Source organism: Somniosus microcephalus, chromosome 14 (assembly GCF_052327205.1).
Source record: "Somniosus microcephalus isolate GS21.2 chromosome 14, FLI_Smic_1.0, whole genome shotgun sequence".
NCBI lineage: Eukaryota > Metazoa > Chordata > Chondrichthyes > Squaliformes > Somniosidae > Somniosus > Somniosus microcephalus.
In genome coordinates, this window is record NC_141000.1 from 1,572,405 (window position 1) to 1,594,125 (window position 21,721).

Here is a 21,721-nt window from a genome sequence, read left to right on the forward strand (position 1 = left end):
CGCCCCTCAGCTGGTATACTCATACATGCAACCCAACCGATGCAACGACTTAGCATCGATTTTAAGGGCCCAGTGCCCTCTTCAACTCGGAACACATATTTGCTCACCATGATCGACGAATATTCACGTTTTCCGTTTGCCTTCCCCTGCTCCAATATGCTGGCGTCCACAGTAATCTGCTGCCTTGAGCAGGTATTTTCTCTCTGTGGCATGCCGGCTTATATTCACTCAGATCGGGGTCCATCCTTTATGTCAAGGGAACTCAAGGACTACCTCTCAGAACGGGGAATTGCTACAAGCAAAACAACACCATACCATCCCATCGGAAATGGGCAGGTAGAGAGGTATAACGGTATCATCTGGAATTCCGTACGTCTCGCTTTAAGATCTCGGGGCCTACCAGACCAGCAATGGGAAACAGTGCTTCCGGATGCATTGCACTCTATCCGGTCCCTGCTTTCTACAGCCACAAATACTACACCTCATGAGCGGTTCTTTGGATTCCAGCGTCGCTCATCTCATGGGACATCACTCCCGTCATGGCTAACTACTCCTGGACCTGTATTACTCCGAAGATACGTTCGGACGTCTAAAAATGACCCTCTCGTAGACGAGGTTGAACTAACCGATGCCAACCCCACCTATGCAAACATACGATATTCCGACGGCCGAGAATCTACCGTATCATTACGGGATCTGGCTCCCTGCCCACCAGGACCTAGTGGGACATCGGGTGATGGCATTTCACCAGGAAACTCTTGGGACCTATCGGGTACCCCTCTCCAGGATCCTGATCGGACACCAACTAGCTTGGTGCCGGTAGAACCCCGTGCTCAAGGTTGCGACCCTCCCAGTACCGCGCATGAAAGTACTGATCCGCCACAGACCAGCTCTGCACCTCCCTCTGAACAGAGGCAGTCCGACTTTGAACCTATTGGGGCTCGTACTCGAAGCCATGATCTCCCCGACCCTTCACAGGGCAATCCAGGCCACACAGACTCTGACCAATGGCCAACCGCATGTAAGCGGACCAGCGACCCTCTACGACGGGAATCCAAACGGGTGCGACTCTTCCTTGTTCGGCGGCTGCGGACCAAAAGGTAGACCACAGCCTCCTAATCCTGCAGGAGGGAAGAATGTGATAAAAATGCTAACTTCCGGGAAGTTATGTCATCACTTCCTGTGAACTATGAACTGTGAACTATGAACTGTGTACATACCTCACTTCCTGTTGGACTGGTATAAATACTGGTCTGTTCAGTATTGTAAGAGGCTTCTACCAGAGGCATGGTAAAGACCTCTCGTATATAGTGTGTTTATAAGTTACTTAAAGCTTACTTTAAAGTTACTTGATGGTAAGTCTCCTTTTTCTTACATCAGTTTACTCTCATATTCTATTTTCTTCCTCTTTATCAATTTTTTGGTCATCCTTTGCTGGTTTCTAAAGCTCTCCCAATCCTCAGGTTCACTACTCTTCCTGGCAACATTATAAGCTTCTTCTTTTAATCTAATACTATCCTTAACTTCTTGTTAGCCATGGATGGATCACTCTTCCTGTGGAGTTTTTATTTCTCAATGGAATGTATATTCATTGAGAATTATGAAATATTCCTTTAAATATTTGCCATTGCTTATCTATCATCATACATTTTAATCTAATTTCCCAGTTACCTTAACCTACTCACCCCACGTATGTAATTGACTTTATTTAACTTTAATACTCTAGTTTCAGACTTAAGTACGTCACTCTCGAACTCAAAGTGTCATTTTATCATATTATGATCACTCTTCCCCAGCAGATCCTTTACTGAGAGATTATTAATTAACCCTGTCACATTACACAAGATCTAAAATAGCCTGTTCCCTGGTTGGTTCCACAATGTATTGTTCTAGGAAATTGTCTTGAATGCATTCTATGAACTCGTCCCCTAAACTACTTTTGCCAATTTGATTTGTCCAGTCTATATGAAGATTAAAGTCCCCCACGATTATTGCATTACCATTGTTACAAGATCCTCTTATTTCTTGATTAATACTTTGTCCAATGGTATAGCTACTGTTAGGGGACCTATAAACTATGTCCACCAGTGTTTTCTGCCCCTTATTATTTCTTATCACCACCCATACTGATTTTACTTCCTGCTCTTCCGAGCCAAGATCCTTCCTCACTACTGTCCTTGTGTTGTCCTTTATTATCAGGGCTACTCCCCTCCTTTTCCATTTTGTCTGCCTTTTCGAAATGTCAAATACCTTGGAATATTTAGTTCCCAACCTTGTTCACCGTGCAACCACGTCTCTGTAATGGCTATTTGATCAAATCCGCTTATCTCTATTTGTGCCATTAATTTGTCTATCTTGTTATAAATGTTTCGTGCATTCAGATACAGCGCTTTTAATTTTAACCTTTTACCATTTTTCCCTGATTTTGGCCTTATTCACTAATGCAGCATTACCGTAAAACTCTCTGGGGGAGAAATTCGGTATCGCCCCGTTTGGGGCGCGATTATCGGCCGGGCGCAAAGTTTAGCGCCTGGCGCTAATTATCGCCTCCGACTGCAAACTTGGCTTCTATCGCCCCTGGAGATGATTGGAGCGCTAAATCAGGCGCTACATACCTCTCTTCAGGCATTAAGGCCGAGGAGCGAGGCGCTAACTCAGAGCACTGGCGAAGCTCATGTGATGTCAGTCAGCAATGGAACACAGACACACTGGCGCCGGCCAGTTCTTAAAGGGGAGGGTCAATCTTGCTCTCCATCCACACCCTGCTCATTGCAGCCTTGAATCTCGGCCTGGAGAGACCTGTACATCAAATCTGCTGGAAAGAACAATGGAGAGGCCCAGGGAAAGAGCTCAGAGTGCAGCCCCCATAGTCTCTTCTAAATCGATACAAGGAAGATCAAATAAAAAAGAACCTGCAAAGTGCTGCTCAGTACCCAAAACTCCTCAACACAGCTTTGAATATCTCCTGCAGTCTCCCTCTCTCACTCAGAATGCGTGGTGAAAAAATTTTGCCGACAAAAAAAGGCAGGAAGCGGTCGCCTTTAAACAGCGCTCCCCAGTCCCTCCCCGACTGCAAAATGTTCCCCTCAACCTGTCGTTGCTAGCGGCAGGCAGTAAGGCAGGGGGCGCCATTCAATATCCGGTCCGGGGCTCTACCCGGGGCGTTGCACGCTCGACTGACGTCACGATCTGCGGGCGCAGGAGATCGTGGCGGTAGTGTTTAGCGCCGCTGCAAAATGTCTAGTTAATTTCGTGAGCAGCGCAAACATCGCCGCGCACGGGCGCTAGTTGCTTTGCGCCCCATTAGCGCCCTCTTAAGGTGCTAACGGGAGGCGCAAACCAACCGAATTTTTCCCCCTCTGTCCCTTCCTCTGCTTGATTTACCCAAATCACTACACTGCTCTATGGCCTTGACTTTTCTCTTTAGATTTATAAAATACGCCTCACCTGAACCCTCCCCCCACACTTTTTAGTTTAAAGCCCTATTTACAGCCCCAGTTATTCAATTCGCCAGGACACTGGTCCCAGCCCAGTTTAAGTGGAGCCCGTCCCAACAGAACAGCACCCTCCGCCTGAAATTCAGTTGTAGCGCCCCAAGCAGGAGGCGGGGCTACTGGAAGCTCCACCTCCTTCTTGGGGTGCTGGAACTGAATATCGCGGCGCTACGTGCAACAGCGCCACACGCGTTGGCACGTAGCGCCGCGTCACTGTAGGCCTCCTCCCCTGATTGAAGGGGAGGGGCCTAGCACTGCGCGCACCGGGGTCCTGCTGGACCACCGGGGAGCGGGGTGCCATGGAAACAAGCTGGAGGAGGGCCGGGCTGAGCGATCGCGGCCGGCATCTAGAAGAAAAAAGGGAAAGGGGGCAGGTGCTGGCAGTTGGCCCAAAAAAATGGCCGCCCGACACCTGCCCTTTAAGTAGCGCCACCGCCGCTGCAAAAACACCCCCGACCCTGTTGGACATATCGTCCAGTGATAGGTCAAGGGGCGCAACACAAGTTTGCAGCTGGGACGCGAGCGGGGCGCTGCGTACGGTGATGACGTCATCGTCGGTGGCGCGGCACCGCCCCGGGGGCGCTAACGAGAGGCGCAAATCAACCCAATTTTTCCCCGTATTTGTCTTACAAATGCAGTAACCAACAGTTTCTGAGCTTCGAAACTGACCAGCTGCAACATGGCATCCTTTACACCACTTCTGTAGCTGTCAGGTTGTCAGATAAATCAAAGCAGACTCAACTCACGCCAGGGTGAGCTGGCCTGTTCCCCGAGCAGCGGGTAACCCATGGGGGAGCATGTAAAATTACAAGGTAGCCTCAAAATAGCATTAAATTGGCTGTTAACAAGCCATTTAATGATCTAAATTGTCTCCCCCGCCGCTTGGTGTCGGGTCAGTTCTGCGCAGACAGACCTGACACCTGGGAGACTTGCGTGGAGACGGGTTGACAGCGGGTTTCCTACCTGCTGTCAATCTTTGCTATTTTGACAGCGGACCCGCCTCCAAACCCGCCCTCTGAGCGCCCGCAAAATTCAGCCCTGCATTTCTCAGTGAGGATTCTTCAATCTGATTGGTTGAAGGGCCTCGCCGTTCCTTAGCCTGCTCTCACACACCACGGATCCCCTGTAGAGGGCGCTGCACTGGATCAGATGCCCAATTTTCACCATTTTTAAAATTACATTTTCCAGCCCCACCACTTGGCTCAGTGGGCAGCACCCTTGCCTCGGAGTCAGAAAGTTGTGGGTTCAAGTCCCACTCCAGAGACTTGAGCACAAAAATCGAGGCTGACAACCCTAGTACAGTACCAAGGCTACCAAAGCCTTGCCACCCCCGGAAGACCAGGTGCTCACTCTGTCGACCTCCGACGTAAGGGGTGTTCTACGCGGAGTGAACACACGAAAGGCTGCTGGACCGGTTAGCATCCCTGGACGGGTACTCAAGGAATGTGCTGATCAGCTGGCTGATGTCTTCACCGCCATCTTCAATCTGTCATTGGCCCAGGCAGTAGTCCCTACATGCTTCAAGACCGCTACCATTATTCCTGTGCCAAAGCAAACGGCTGTGACGTGTCTGAACGACTATCGACCTGTCGCACTCACACCCATCATAATGAAGTGTTTCGAGAGACTGGTCCTGGCTCACATCAAAGCCAGTGTTCCCACCTCTCCTGACCAACACCAGCTTGCCTATCGTGCAAACAGATCAACGGAGGATGCAATCACAACTGCTCTACATTCTGCATTGAATCACTTAGACGGTAAAGAGACCTACATCAGAATGCTGTTCATAGACTACAGCTCAGCATTCAACACTATCGTCCCCAACAAGCTGGCCACCAAACTCCAAACTCTTGGCCTGAACACTTCCCTTTGCAACTGGACCCTGGACTTCCTAACTAACAGACCCCAGTCTGTTAAATTAGGTAACCACACCTCCCCCCCCCGACCCTGAACACGGGGGCCCCACAAGGTTGTGTGCTGAGGCCCCTCCTCTACTCCCTCTTCACCCACGACTGTGTGGCTGTTCATGGTTCCAACACCATCATCAAGTTTGCGGATGATACCACGGTGGTAGGCCAGATCACCAACAACGATGAGTCAGCCTACAGGGAGGAGGTCCAGCATCTCGTGAAGTGGTGCGCCGATAACAACCTGGCCCTTAACATCAAGAAAACCAAGGAAATCATTGTGGACTTCAGGAAGTCTAAAGGCGGAAGTCACACCCCCATCCACATCCATGGGGCTGTGGTGGAAAGGGTGGACAGCTTTAAGTTCCTCGGAGTCCACATCACGGAAGACCTCTCCTGGTCCCCCAATACCTCCTCTTTGGTGAAGAAGGCCCAGCAGCGCCTATATTTCCTAAGGAGGCTGAAGGGATGTAACCTGTCACCCCTGATCCTCTCTAACTTTTACCGCTGCACAATAGAGAGCATCCTGTCGAACTGTATCACAGTGTGGTATGGCAGCTGTAGCTCCTATGACCGGAAAGCCCTGCAGCGGGTAGTCAAAACTGCCCAACGCATTACCGGCACCCGGCTACCAACCATAGAGAACATCTACCAGAAACGCTGTTTACGGAGGTCACTGACCATCATCAAAGACCCTACCCACCCCAGCCACAGTTTGTTCGCCCCCCTGCCATCTGGGAGACGCTACAGATGCATTCGCACCCAAACGACCAGATTTAGGAACAGCTTCTTTCCCAGGGCTGTCATCCTACTGAACTCCACAAATAAACTCTAAAGCCTGCACATCTGCCAATGCACTTTATTATGTTTATGTTTATGTTAATGTATTACAAGCCAAATGAATGTTGAATGTTAAATGTCTTAATCAAAATGTACACTCTCGGGAGCCGCAAGCCTACATTTCGTTGTACTGCACTTGTGCACTAACAATGACAATAAAGTAAAATTGAGTTGAGTTGAGTTGAGGGAGTGCCGCACTGTCGGAGGTGCCGTCTTTCGGATGAGACGTTAAACCAAGGCCCCACCACCTTTTCTCTCAGGTAGATGTTAAAGATCCTCGAGTACTACACTGGAGTGTCAGCCTGGATGATGTGATCAAGTCTCAGGAGTGGATCTTCAACCCACAACCTTCTGACTCAGAGATAAGAGTGCTGCCGAGGGAGGGAAGGAGGGTGAGAGTGCAATTTTGAAAATTATGTTATCCCCAGTGTCCTGGCCAATATTTAACCCTCAACTAACAGATGATCTGGTCATTATTTCATTGCTGTTTGTGGGATCTTGCTGTGCACAAATTGGCTGCTGCATTTCCTATATTACAACAGTGACTACACTCCAAAAGGTACTTCATTAGTTGTGAATGGCACTATATAAATGCAAGTTCTTTATTATCCGATCTCCATCGCCCCACCATTGGCGGTGGTGCATTCAGCTGCCTGGGCCCTCAGTTCTGGAATTCCCTCCCTAAACCTCTCCGCCACCCTCGCCACTCCTTAAAACCTATCTCTTTGACCAGGCTGTCCTAATATCTCTTGACCTGGCTCGGTGCCAAAGTTTGTTTGATGACGCCCCTGTGAAGTTTCAGTACATTAAAGGCGAGTGGTTGTTGTTGGAGAGCCTCTGCTGGGGTTCTCTATGTCACGACTCCTCTCTCTCCTCAAACCTCAAAAAACCAGTCCCTTTGTCTTGGCAGTCTGATTCTCCGCTCCCTCCCCAGTGGTTAGCACTGTTAGTTTCCATGTTTCTATGTTACAGCTGGCGCTGGCTCGGGGGGCTGGGCTCAGTCTTGCTGCAATTATATTTTCAATTTCACGCCGAGTGACACAGCAGCTCAGGAAAACGAAACCGATACTGAGCCCAGCACCTCCTCTCACTCTGTGTCTGTGGGGTCTGAGCCCACTACCTCCTCTCACTCTGAGTCTGTGGGGTTTGAGTCCACTACCTCCTCTCACTCTGTGTCTGTGGGGTCTGAGCCCAGTATCTCACCCCCTCAGTCTGTGTCTGAGTCTGAGTCCCTGCACCTCCTCTCAGTCTGTGTCTGTGGGGTCTGAGCCCACTACCTCCTCTCAGTCTGTGTCTGTGGGGTCTGAGCCCACTACCTCCTCTCAGTCTGTGTCTGTGGGGTCTGAGCCCACTACCTCCTCTCACTCTGAGTCTGTGGGGTTTGAGTCCCTGCACCTCCTCTCACTCTGAGTCTGTGGGGTCTGAGCCCAGTATCTCACCCCCTCAGCCTGTGTCTGAGTCTGAGTCCCTGCACCTCCTCTCAGCCTGTGTCTGAGTCTGAGCCCACTACCTCCTCTCAGTCTGTGTCTGAGTCTGAGCCCACTACCTCCTCTCAGTCTGTGTCTGTGGGGTTTGAGTCCCTGCACCTCCTCTCAGTCTGTGTCTGTGGGGTCTGAGCCCACTACCTCCTCTCAGTCTGTGTCTGTGGGGTCTGAGTCCACTACCTCCTCTCAGTCTGTGTCTGTGGGGTCTGAGCCCACTACCTCCTCTCACTCTGAGTCTGTGGGGTCTGAGCCCACTACCTCCTCTCAGTCTGTGTCTGTGGGGTTTGAGTCCCTGCACCTCCTTACAGTCAGCTCAGTCTGAGTCTGTGTCTATTCCACTCTGTACCTAGTTTGCATCAACTGAAATCGTAGCAGGAATATAAACAATCCTTAAAAGTTTCATCTCTGCACTACGAAAGTCCAATCATTATACATTTTATATTTTGACCGTCTTTTGCATGTGTTTGTAGTCTTAGAAGGACTATCAACAAACACCAATCTAAACAACCCTTAATGCCGAAGTTTCCCCTCTGCCTGTGGCTCAGTGTTGGCCCAGGTCCCGCACTCGCTGCTGATGAACTTACTGTTGAGCTTGGCCGGTCTCCGGCGCTGCCGCTGGGTTTTGATCGGCTCCCAGCTCCTGCTCTCCCAGCCCGCCGCTCTTCCCGGCTCCAGCTCCAGCCGCCTGCCCGGTGAAAGCGCCCTGTCCCGGGGACGGCTCACTCTGATCCACTCTTCTGCTCTGGGACATGATCGCAACCTCTGTGGCGCCCGACGCTCTCACTCAGCACTGCCTGCTGCAGGAGGAGCCTGCAGAGGTTTATCAGTCACCGCCACTTCCTGCTGTCAGAATTGGCAAATTAAACAGGGCGGATTTATTGAGCTCTGTGGACCTACACGTATAACTGGTATAGGAGAGGATGTTAGCCTTGTTTGGAGGGAATGTCCGTCCTGCCTGTAGACTTCAGTACATAATACTTAAGCAGATACTAGCCAGTGTCCAAAGACAGCTAAATTAAAAAAAATCCTGGGCCAATTTTGCTATCTTTATCAGTCATAAAGTTATAATGGCACAGAAGGAGGCCATTCGGCCCATCAAGTCCGTGCCGGCTCTCTCTAGAGCAATCCGGCCAGTCCCATTCCCCCGCTCTATCCCCGTAGCCCTGTAAGTTTATTTCCCTCAAGTGTCTATCCAGTCTCCCCTTAAACATTGAGGCCTAGAAATTGGGTTTTGGCGCAGCGACGGCTTTAGCGCCGGAAGTTAGTGCCGGAGCTAAGTCGCGCTGGGCGGGCCAAAAATTCACTAGTTCTGCGCCCAAACGGCTGCCAGCGCTGCTGAAAGCTGTTTGCGCCTGAAAACTGGCGCTACGCGCTGAATTGCGGCACTATTCCGGCGCTGCGGCGCCCGCTGCGGTGTGGCAGGTTCGGGAAGTGCAGGCCTCCTCCTTCCCTTAAGGAGGAGCTGCCTGCACCCGGCCGCGGCCCGCGAAAATCATTGTAAAAATGAGCCCGGCACCTCGGACAAGTGCCGGGCTTGCATCTGTCCTGGGGGGGGGGGGGGGGAGAAGTCCGGGGAGGGAGCTGCGGCCAGGCGGCCGGCGGGAAAGCGGCCGGCCGCCGCGGGGCCTTTAATGTGCCGGCGCAAAGTCCAGTAAGGCACCTCTGCCAGAACGTTGCTTGCGGCTGCCACGGGCGAGGCGGCCGCAAGTCAATTTCGGAGTTCGGGCGGGTTACCATGGCAACCGGGACGCTGCGCACACCGATGACGTCATCGGTGCCGGCGCAGCGCTAACGGCCTAACGCCGATTTAGGGACCCACTCAATTTCCAAACTGGCCATAACTCCGGCGCTAGGCCCTCTAGCGCCTCAAAAGCGGCGCTAAGCCTACCGAATTTCTAGGCCTGAGTGTCTCCGCTGTTGTGTCGGTACCTTTCTACCTAGACACAATTTAGGACTCAGAACTCAGAGATTCAAACATGAAGTGCTTTATTGGAAGGAAAGGAAGTTCTGGAAAGTTCCGAACAAAGAGAGCTAAACTTAACAGAGAACACCCAACCATTTATCTCCTGTGACAGCGCCACCACAGGTGGGAGGAGAACACACAATACATAACATATTCCTCCCCTCTTAAATGGAAGGTCCACATTATTCCTCAACAGTTAAGTTACTTTCAATGCACTCAATGAACCTAGGGTAGAGGTAGACTGCCTCAAACCCTGACTTTACCCTGGGGTTTATTCTGCCCCAGTCTTGTGGGTAAGTCACTAAGCCTACAGATCCAAGTGTCTTGGAGGCCGCCGCTCTCTGACAGGATACCGGCGGTCATCACTGGCTTCCACAGCAGTAGGCATTGACACAGGCCTGGATGGAGAAGGTGCCTGTGTCAGTTGAAAGTCAGGAGTTTGCATAGGTGGAACAGTCTCTTTGACTTCCTGTGTTGGAGAAGAGCACTGTGGCAAAGGATGCTGGTTTGCGGTATCATCCGGAAACAGTTCAGGCCAACCAGCCGTTGGAGCCTCTGTGGCTGTCTCTGCTCCTAGCAACAGTTGATCTGTGTGTCTTCTCCAGACGACGTCCTCAGCAGTCTCAACCGTGTAAGACACAGGGCCCGTCTGCGCGATCACCGTAGCAGGAACCCATTTCGGTCCAGTGTTGTAGTTTCGAGCTAGGACATGCTCTCCCGGATGAAACCGTCTCTCCTTGGTTCTTTTCTCTCTCTTTTCAACTTGAGTTTGTTGTTGACGATGGACAACCTGCTCTGCCCTTGGAGGTTTGAGTAAGTCAAAACTTGTCCGCAACTGCCTCTTCAACATGAGCGAAGCGGGGGAAGTTTTGGTTGTGGCATGCGGCTCGTTCCTGTAGGACAACAGGAAGCTGTTCAGATGTTGGTGGATTGAGCCCTGACCTTGCGATGCCTTCAAGGCGTGCTTCAAAGTTTGCACGAACTTTTCTGCCTGGCCGTTAGTAGAGGGATGATTGGGCGCAGACCTGATGTGTTGGACACCATTCACATGCAGGAAGGTTGCAAACTCCTGTGATACAAATTGTGGACCGTTGTCACTTACGAGTTGTTCCGGTGAGCCATAACGGCTGAACATCTCACCAAGTTTCTCAATTGTTTTCTCTGCCGTGGTAGACCTCATCACAGCGACCTCCGGCCACTTGCTACGAGCGTCTACAACCACCATAAACATCTTCTCTTCGAAAGGACCGGCGAAGTCCACATGTACTCGCTGCCACACTTCTGCAGGCCAATCCCAGGGGTGTAGGGTTGCCAGCTGTGGAGCATTCCGGACCCTTTGACATGGGGAACCTGTTTTGGCTTTCTCCTCAATATTCCCATCGAGACCTGGCCACCAGAAGTAGCTTCTTGCCATTTCCTTCATCCGAACCATCCCACTGTGGCCTGTATGAAGTTGTTGCAGTATAGGTTCCCTCAGAGGTGGCGGAATGATGACACGGCGTCCCCAAAGAAGACAACCTGCCTGGACGGAGAGCTCATTTCTTTTTGAAACGTAAGGTTTCAAACTAGGAGAATCTCCTATAGCTCTCCCTCGAATGACATCGTCCATTACCTCAGACAGGACTGGATCATTGCGGGTGTACCTTCGCACCTGAACTGCAGTGACAGGTGCTCCCTCCACTTGTCTAAAGTAGAAGATATCTATCTGACGAGGCTCTGGGGGAGTAACAGGCAAGGGTAGCCTCGAGAGACCGTCTGCGTTGCCGTGCAAGTCTGATTTGCGATATTTGATGTCGTATGTGTGTCCTGGCAACAGTAAAGCCCACCTTTGCATCCTGCTTGCAGCGAGAGACGGAATTCCGGTGTGGGGCCCGAAGATTGAAGTCAATGGACGGTGGTCCGTCAGGAGTGTGAACCTTCTCCCAAACAGGTACTGATGAAATTTTTGAATTCCAAAAGCGATTCCCAAGGCCTCGCGCTCGATCTGCGCATAGTTACTCTCAGCCTTGTTCAAGGTGCGTGATGCGAAGGCGATAGGTTTCTCTTCACCCGAAGGCATGATGTGGGATATGACTGCTCCCCTGCTCCCACACCATATGGTGATACATCACATGCTAGCTGCACGGGTAGCTTTGGGTCGAAGTGTGTCAGGACCTCCGATTTCAGTAATGCTTTCTTTGCTTGGGCAAAAGCTTCGTTGCACAGTTCAGTCCATTTCCATGTTTTGCCTTGACATAGCAACTGATGTAACGGCTTCAGCAATGTTGCTAAGTCTGGAATAAACTCCCCATAGCAGTTAAGTAGCCCCAGAAATGAACGTAACTGGCTCACATTCTGGGGTGCTGGGGCCTCCACGATCATCTTGACCTTTGACGGCACCATATGCAGGCCAGTAGTGTCAATCACATGCCCCAGGTACTCAACTGAAGACTGAAAGAATTCACATTTGTCTTTACGAACTCTGAGTCCGTACTCTTTCAGTCGCTGTAGTGTCGCATCCAAGTTCAGAAGATGATCCTCCTCATTTGTCCCAGTGACAAGGATGTCGTCCAGGTAGCACTGGACTCCTGGCAGTCCACTCAAAATCTGATCCATTGCCCTTTGGAATAGAGCAGGGGCCGACGTAATTCCAAACGGAAGGCGGCAGTGCCTGTATAGCCCCTTGTGTGTCACAATTGTCAGCAGCTCCTTTGATTTGTCATCAACATGCATTTGTAGATAAGCCTGGCATGTCTATTTTGCTGAACTTTTGCCCTCCGGCCAGGCCCGTAAAAAGATCCTCAATGAGGGGAAGAGGGTACTGTTCCGCAGACAGCACCGGGTTAATAGTCACTTTAAAATCCCCGCAGATTCAAACAGATCCATCCTTTTTCAGGACAGGAACAATGGGTGTGGCCCATTTGCTCACGCTCACAGGCTCCAGGACTCCATTCTTGACTAAGACCTCCAAGTTAGCCTCAACTTTTGGCCTAATTGCATAGGGTACAGGTCGGGCTTTGTGAAACTTCGGCTTGCTGTCAGGTTTAATGTCCAGTCTCACGCTGATCTTTTTCATGCTCCCAAGTTCCCCATTGAAGAGCTCTGCATGTTTGTTTAACACTGCAGTCAGACCTGACTCCCCTTTTGACATCATGCGGACTGCAGGCCAGTCCAGCGTGATTTTCTCTAGCCACGCACATCCCAGTAGCGATGGGTAATTTCCCTTTACCACATATAGTGGCAGTTTTGCAGTCTGTCCGTTCAATTTAACTGTCACCTCAATGGCGCCGCTCATGGCCACAGGTTCGCCGGTATACGTCTTTAGCACAATGTTTGTTGGCTGAAGGGTAAGATGCTTTAGCATTTTGTTGTAGACAGTGTCTGAAACAAGGGACACAGCCGCGCCTGTGTCCACCTCCATCCGCACTGATTGTCCCTCCACCAGTGGTGACACCCAGTAGCCATTTCACGTTTCAAATTCAAATTTCTGTTTACTCACTGCACCCGTCTCTGTTCCGAGTGTTTTGTAGTCGAAAACAAGAAAGTTCCCACAACACAGATTCATCCGATCCTCGTCGCCACTTGTTGTGTCGGTACCTTTCTACCTAGACACAATTTAGGACTCAGAACTCAGAGATTCAAACATGAAGTGCTTTATTGGAAGGAAAGGAAGTTCTGGAAAGTTCTGAACAAAGAGAGCTAAACTTAACCAAGAGAACACCCAACCATTTATCTCCTGTGACAGCGCCACCACAGGTGGGAGGAGAACACACAATACATAACATCCGCTTCCACCACTTTCGTCAGCAGCGAATTCCAGGTCATCACCACTCGCTGCGTAAAAAAGTTTTCCCTCACATCTCCCTGTATCTCTTGCCCAAAACCTTAAAACTGTGTCCCCTAGTCCTTGTACCATCAATTAGTGGGAACAGCCTTTCCCCGTCTAGCCTATCATAATCTTGTACACCTCTTATCCAATCACCCCGCAACCTCCTTTGCTCTAATGAAAACAAATCCAGCTTCTCCAACCTGTCCTTGTAGCTAAGATCCCCCATCCCCGGAACCATTCTGGTAAATCTCCTCTGCACCCTCTCAAGGGCCTTCACATCCTTCCTGAAGTGTGGTGACTAGAACCGGACGCAATACTCCAGTTGTGGCCTAACCAGCGCTTTATAAAGGTTCAGCATAACGTCTCTACTTTTGTACTCAATACCTCTATTTATGAAGCCCATTATCCCATATGCTTTGCTAACCACTCTCTCAATATGTCCTGTCACCTTCAGGGACCTATGCACATTAACTCCCAGGTCCCTCTGTCCCTGCACACTCTTTAAAACTGTGCCATTAAGTGTATATTGCCTCTCCCTGTTCCTTCTGCCAAAATGCATCACCTCACACTTCTCTGTATTAAATTCCATCTGCCACTTGTCTGCCCATTCTGCTAGCCTTTCTATGTCCTGTTGCAGTCGATTGGTATCCTCCTCACTGTTTGCCACACCTCCAAGTTTGGTGTCATCTGCAAATTTTGAAATTCTACTCTGTATTCCAATATCCAGGTCATTTATATACATAAAAAAAAGCAGTGGCCCCAGCACTGACCGTTGGGGAACACCACTGTCTACCATCCTCCAGTCTGAAAAACAGCCATTTACCACAACTCGCTGTTTTCTGTCCTTAAGCCAATTCCTTATCCAAGCTGCCACTGACCCACCTAATCCATGAGCCTCAATTTTGTTAATCAGCCTTCTATGTGGTATTTTGTCAAACGCCTTCCGAAAATCCATGTAGACAACATCCATTGCATTCCCTTCATCAATCCTCCCAGTTACTGTGTCAGCTGTGGCTCAGTTGGCAGCACCCTCGCCTCTGAGTCAGAAGGTTGTGGGTTCAAGTCCCACTCCAGGGACTTGAACATATAACTCTAGGCCAACACTCCAGTGCAGTGCTGAGGGAGCGCTGCATTGTCGGAAGTGCCGTCTTTCAGGTGCGATGTTAAACCGAGGCCCTGTCTGCCCTCTCAGATGGATGTAAAAGATCCTGTGGCACTACTTCGAAGAAGAGCAGTGGAGTTATCCCCGGTGTCCTGGCCAATATTTATCCCTCAACCAACATAACAAAAACAGATTATCTGGTCATTATCACATTGCTGTTTGTGCGAGCTGCTGTGTGCAAATTGGCTGCTGCGTTTCCCACATTACAACAGTGACTACACTTTAAAAGTACTTCATTGACTGTAAAGCTGCCTTCTTGAACCGCTGCAGTCCGTGTGGTGAAGGTACTCCCACAGTGCTGTTAGGGAAGGAGCTCCAGGATTTTGACCCAGCGACGATGAAGGAATGGCGATATACTTCTAAGTCAGGATGGTGGGGAACTTGGAGGTGGTGGTGTTCCCATGCGCCTGCTGCCCTTGTCCTTATAGGTGGAAGAGGTCGCGGGTTTGGGAGGTGCTGCTGAAGAAGCCTTGGCGAGTTGCTGCAGTGCATCTTGTAGATGGTACACACTGCAGCCACAGTACGCCGGTGGTGGAGGGAGTGAATGTTTAAGGTGGTGGATGGGGTGCCAATCAAGCAGGCTGCTTTGTCTTGGATGGTGTCGAGCTTCTTGTGCCATGTAGATGGTGGAAAGGCTTTGAGGAGTCAGGAGGTGAGACACTCGCCGCAGAATACCTAGTCTCTGACCTGCTCTTGTTGCCACAGTATTTATGTGGCCGGTCCAATTAAGTTTCTGGTCAATGGTGACCCCCCAGGATGTTGATGGTGGGGGATTCAGCGATGGTAATGCCGTTGAATGTCAGGGGCCGTGGTTAGACTCTCGCTTGTTGGAGATATGTAAGAAGTCACACAACACCAGGTTATAGTCCAACAGCTTTATTTGAAATCACAAGCTTTCGGAGCGCTGCTCCTTCTTCAGGTGAAGTGGAGAAATGCACAAAGACACAGCTTATATAGTCAGAGAATCATGTCAGATGTTTACAGGTAACCTTTCCAGCTGCCATTTATCACACCTCGGCAGAGAGATAATCACAGCAGTCAAAGGTGTGAATGGTGTCCAAACCGGTCAGTCAGGGAAACATTACATCAAAGAACAATGAGGTGGGGTCACAAGGGGTCAAATATTGCAGATGCTGGGGTCTGTATGAAAAACAAAAAAACAGACAAAAAACATTTTTTTTGGCTGGAAATCACAGCAGGTCCGGCCGCATCTGTGTAGAGAGAACAAGCCAATGTCGACTCGAGTTTGGATGACCCTGCATCAGGTGGGGTTACATGTAGCGTGACATGAACCCAAGATCTCGGTTGAGGCCGTCCTCATGGGTGCGGAACTTGGCTATCAGTTTCTGCTCGACGATTTTGCGTTGTCGTGTGTCTCGAAGGCCACCTTGGAGAATGCTTACCCGAAGATCGGAGGCTGAATGTCCTTGACTGCTGAAGTGTTCCCCGACTGGGAGGGAACACTCCTGCCTGGTGATTGTTGCGCGGTGTCCGTTCATCCGTTGTCGCAGTGTCTGCATGGTCTCGCCGATGTACCATGCTCCGGGGCATCCTTTCCTGCAACGTATGAGGTAGACAACGTTGGCCGAGTCACATGAGTATGTACCATGTACCTGGTGGGTGGTGTCCTCACGTGTGATGATGGTATCTGTGTTGATGATCTGGCATGTCTTGCAGAGGTTGCTGTGGCAGGGTTGTGTGGTGTCGTGGTCGCTGTTCTCCTGAAAGCTGGGTAATTTGCTGCGAACGATGGTCTGTTTGAGGTTAGGCGGCTGTTTGAAAGCGAGTAGTGGAGGCGTGGGGATGGCCTTAGCGAGGTGTTCGTCGTCATCGATGACATGTTGAAGGCTGCGAAGAACATGGCGTAGTTTCTCCGCTCCGGGGAAGTACTGGACGACGAAGGGTACTCTGTTGGTTGTGTCCCGTGTTTGTCTTCTGAGGAGGTCTATGCGATTTTTCGCTGTGGCCCGTCGGAACTGTCGATCGACGAGTCGAGCATCATATCCCGTTCTTACAAGGGCGTCTTTCAGTGTCTGTAGGTGTCCATCGCGTTCCTCCTCGTCTGAGCAGATCCTGTGTATTCGCAGGGCTTGTCCATAGGGGATGGCTTCTTTAATGTGGTTAGGGTGGAAGCTGGAGAAGTGAAGCATCGTGAGGTTGTCCGTGGGCTTGCGGTAGAGTGAAGTGCTGAGGTGTCCGTCTTTGATGGAGATTCGTGTGTCCAGGAATGAGACTGATTCTGAGGAGTAGTCCATGGTGAGTTTGATGGTGGGATGGAACTTGTTGATGTTATCGTGTATACTGGTGTAGAGTGCCGAGACGTCCATCGTGGCGAGGAGTGTTCCTGGTTCAACTGGTCCGTGGGTGCTGAGCTTCTGTAAGAAGTCTGTAGTGTCGCGACAGAAGCTGGGGGTTCCCTGTACGATGGGTTTCAGGATGCCTTCAACATATCAAAGCCCTGCGAATACACAGGATCTGCTCAGACGAGGAGGAACGCGATGGACACCTACAGACACTGAAAGACGCCCTTGTAAGAACGGGATATGACGCTCGACTCGTCGATCGACAGTTCCGACGGGCCACAGCGAAAAATCGCATAGACCTCCTCAGAAGACAGACACGGGACACAACCAACAGAGTACCCTTCGTCGTCCAGTACTTCCCCGGAGCGGAGAAACTACGCCATGTTCTTCGCAGCCTTCAACATGTCATCGATGACGACGAACACCTCGCTAAGGCCATCCCCACGCCTCCACTACTCGCTTTCAAACAGCCGCCTAACCTCAAACAGACCATCGTTCGCAGCAAATTACCCAGCTTTCAGGAGAACAGCGACCACGACACCACACAACCCTGCCACAGCAACCTCTGCAAGACATGCCAGATCATCAACACAGATACCATCATCACACGTGAGGACACCACCCACCAGGTACATGGTACATACTCATGTGACTCGGCCAACGTTGTCTACCTCATACGTTGCAGGAAAGGATGCCCCGGAGCATGGTACATCGGCGAGACCATGCAGACACTGCGACAACGGATGAACGGACACCGCGCAACAATCACCAGGCAGGAGTGTTCCCTCCCAGTCGGGGAACACTTCAGCAGTCAAGGACATTCAGCCTCCGATCTTCGGGTAAGCATTCTCCAAGGTGGCCTTCGAGACACACGACAACGCAAAATCGTCGAGCAGAAACTGATAGCCAAGTTCCGCACCCATGAGGACGGCCTCAACCGAGATCTTGGGTTCATGTCACGCTACATGTAACCCCACCTGATGCAGGGTCATCCAAACTCGAGTCGACATTGGCTTGTTCTCTCTACACAGATGCGGCCGGACCTGCTGTGATTTCCAGCCAAAAAAAATGTTTTTTGTCTGTTTTTTTGTTTTTCATACAGACCCCAGCATCTGCAATATTTGACCCCTTGTGACCCCACCTCATTGTTCTTTGATGTAATGTTTCCCTGACTGACCGGTTTGGACACCGTTCACACCTTTGACTGCTGTGATTATCTCTCTGCCGAGGTGTGATAAATGGCAGTTGGAAAGGTTACCTGTAAACATCTGACATGATTCTCTGACTATATAAGCTGTGTCTTTGTGCATTTCTCCACTTCACCTGAAGAAGGAGCAGCGCTCCGAAAGCTTGTGATTTCAAATAAAGCTGTTGGACTATAACCTGGTGTTGTGTGACTTCTTACATTTGTCCACCCCAGTCCAACTCCGGCATCTCCACACCATTGTTGGAGATAGTCATTGCCTGGCACTTCTGTGGCACGAATGTTACATGCCACTTATCAGCGCAAGTCTGAACGTCGTCCAGGTCTTGTTCCATTTGGGCATGGACTGCTTAATTATCTGAGGAGTTGCGAATGGCACTGAACAGTGTGCAGTCATCAGCGAACATCCCCATTTCTGACCTTATGTTAGAGGGAAGGTCATTGATGATGGTTGGGCCTAGGACATTGCCCTGAGGAACTCCTGTAGCGATGTCCTGGGGCTGTGATGATTGACCTTCAACCACCACAACCATCTTCCTTTGTGCTAGGTATGACTCCAGCCAGTGAAGCATTTTTCCCCTGATTCCCATTGACTTCAGTTTTACTAGGGCTCCTTGACGCCACACTCGGTCAAATGCTGCCTTGATGTTAAGGGCAGTCACTCTCACCTCACCACTGGAATTCAGCTCCTTTGTCCATGTTTGGACCAAGGCTGTAATGAGGTCAGCAGCCGAGTGGTCTTGGTGGAATCCCACCTGGGCATCAGCGAGCAGGTTATTGATGAGTAAGTGCCGCTTGATAGCACTGTCGATGACACCTTCCATCACTTTGCTGATGATTGAGAGTAGACTAATGGGGCAGTAATTGGCCGGATTGGATTTGTCCTGCTTTTTGTGGACAGGACATACCTGGGCAGTTTTCCACATTGTCAGATAGATGCCAGTGTTGTAGCTGTACTGGAACAGCTTGACTAGAGGCGCGGCTAGTTCTGGAGCACAAGTCTTCAACACGACAGTCGGGATGTTGTTGGGGCCCAGAGCCTTTGCTGTATCCAGTGCGCTCAGCCGTTTCTTGATATCACGTGGAGTGAATCGAATTGGCTGAAGACTGGCTTCTGTGGTGGTGGGGACCTCAGGAGGAGGCTGATATGGATCATTCACTCGGCTCTTCTGGCTGAAGTTGGTTGCAACGCTTCAGCCTTGTCTTTTGCACTCACGTGCTGGGCTCCACCATCATTGAGGATGGGGATATTCATGGAGCCTCCTCCTCCCGTTAGTTGCTTAATGGTTCACCACTGTTCAAGACTGGATGTGGCAGGACTGCAGAGCTTTGATCTGATTCATTGATTGTGGGATCGCTTAGCCCGGTGTATAGCATGCTGCTTCCACTTTTTAGCATGCATGTAGTCCTGTGTTGCAGCTTCCCCAGGTTGGCACCTCATTTTTAGGTACGCCTGGTGCCTCTAATGGCATGCTTTTCTACACTCCTTATTGAACCAGTGTTGGTCCCCTGGCTTGATGGTAATGGTAGAGTGAGGGATATGCCGGGCCATGAGGTTATAGATTGTGGTGGAATACTATTCTGCTGCTGCCCCACAGCGCCTCATGGATGCCCAGTTTTGAGCTCCTAGATCTGTTCTGAATCTATTCCATTTAGCACGGTGGTAGTGCCACACAACACGATGGAGGGTGTCCTCAGTGTGAAGACAGGTCTTCATCTCCACAATGACTGTGCAGTGGTCACTGCTACCAATACTGTCATTGACAGATGCATCTGTGTCACAGGCCCAGACTGACAGATATGTCTTAGAAACATAGAAACATAGAAGATAGGAGCAGGAGTAGGCCATTCGGCCCCTCGAGCCTGCTCCGCCATTCAATGCGATCATGGCTGATCATCCAAATTCAGTACCCGGTCCCTGCTTTCTCCCCATACCCCTTGATCCCTTTAGCCTCAAGAAATATATCCAACTCCTTCTTGAATATGTTTAATGTATTGGCCTCTACTGCCTTCTGTGGTAGAGAATTCCACAGGTTCACCACTCTCTGGGTGAAGAAATTCCTCCTCATTTCTGTCCTAAATGGCCTACCCCTTATCCTTAGACCGTGACCCCTGGTTCTGGACTCCCCGACCATCGGGAACATCCTTCCTGCATCTAGTCTGTCCAGTCCTGTCAGAATTTTATAAGTTTCAATGAGATCCCCTCTCATTCTTCTAAACTCCAGCGAGTACAAGCCCAATCGACCCAATCTCTCCTCATACGTCATTCCTGCCATCCCAGGTATCAGCCTGGTGAATCTTCGCTGAACTCCGTCCATGGCAAGAACATCCTTCCTCAGATAAGGCGACCAAAACTGCACACAATACTCAAGATGTGGTCTCACCAAGGCCCTGTATAACTGCAGCAAGACATCCTTGTTCCTGTACTCAAACCCTCTCGCTACGAAGGCCAACATGCCATTTGCCTTCTTAACCGCCTGCTGCACCTGCATGCTTACCTTCAGCGACTGGTGCACAAGGACACCCAGGTCTCGTTGCACTTCCCCTTCTCCCAATCTATTGCCATTCAGATAATAATCTGCCTTCCTGTTTTTGCCACCGAAGTGGATAACCTCACATTTATCCACGTTATATTGCATCTGCCATGCTTTTGCCCAATCACCCAACCTGTCCAAATCATCCTGGAGTTTATCGGCATCCTCCTCACAGCACACATGCCCACCCAGCTTTGTGTCGTCTGCAAATTTGGAGATATTACATCTAGTTCCCTTGTCTAGATCATTAATATATCCTTCAGGATTCGGCCAGCTCAGTCAGTAGTGGTGCGATCGAGCCACTCTTGGTGATGGACATTGAAGTCCCTCACCCAGAGTACATTCTGTGCCCGTGCTACTCTCAGTGCTCCTTCAAAGTGGTGTTCAACATGGAGGAGTACTGATTCATCAGCTGAGGGAGGGCGGTAGGTGGTAATCAGCAGGAGGTTTCCTTGCCCATGCTTGACCTGAAGCCATGAGACTTCATGGGGTCCGGAGTCACTGTTGCGAACTTCCAGGGCCACTCTTTCCCTACTGTATACCACTGTGCCGCTATCTACCCTATCTATGCCCCTCATAATTTTGTACACCTTAATCAGGCCCCCCCTCAGCCTTCTCTGCTCTAAGGAAAACAACCCCAGCCTGTCCAGTCTCTCTTCAAAGCTGAAGCGCTCCAGCCCAGGTAACATCCTGATGAATCTCCTCTGCACCCTCTCCAGTGCAATCACATCCTTCCTATAGTGTGGTGATCAGAATTGAACGCAGTATTCCAGCTGTGGCCTAACTAGCGTTTTGTGCAGCTCCATCATAACCTCCCTGCTCTTATATTCTATGCCTCGGCTAATGAAGGCAAGTATCCCATATGCCTTTTTAACCACCTTATCTACCTGTCCTGCTGCCTTCAGGGATCTATGTACATGCACACCAAGATCCCTCTGATCCTCTGTCCTTCCTAGGGTCCTACCATTCATTGTGTATTCTCTTGCCTTGTTAGTCCTCCCAAAATGCATCACCTCACACTT

The 21,721-nt window shown here is 50.3% G+C and overlaps 1 protein-coding gene across 2 annotated transcripts in view; it reads right to left on the reverse strand.

Annotated features, from left to right (window-relative positions):
• The window catches only part of epsti1 (epithelial stromal interaction 1), a 157,157-nt gene that overhangs the window by 48,755 nt on the left and 86,681 nt on the right, over nucleotides 1–21,721 (reverse strand). Inside the window, exon 1 of one of the 2 annotated variants that reach the window (XM_086006112.1) lies at nucleotides 8,310–8,554. The exons of the other annotated variant lie outside the window; for it this stretch is intronic. Coding sequence (XP_085862238.1) covers nucleotides 8,310–8,476 — 167 coding nt within the window. The 5' untranslated portion in view covers nucleotides 8,477–8,554. Of the gene's footprint in view, nucleotides 1–8,309; nucleotides 8,555–21,721 lie in introns of those variants that run through there. 2 annotated transcript variants of the gene reach the window in all.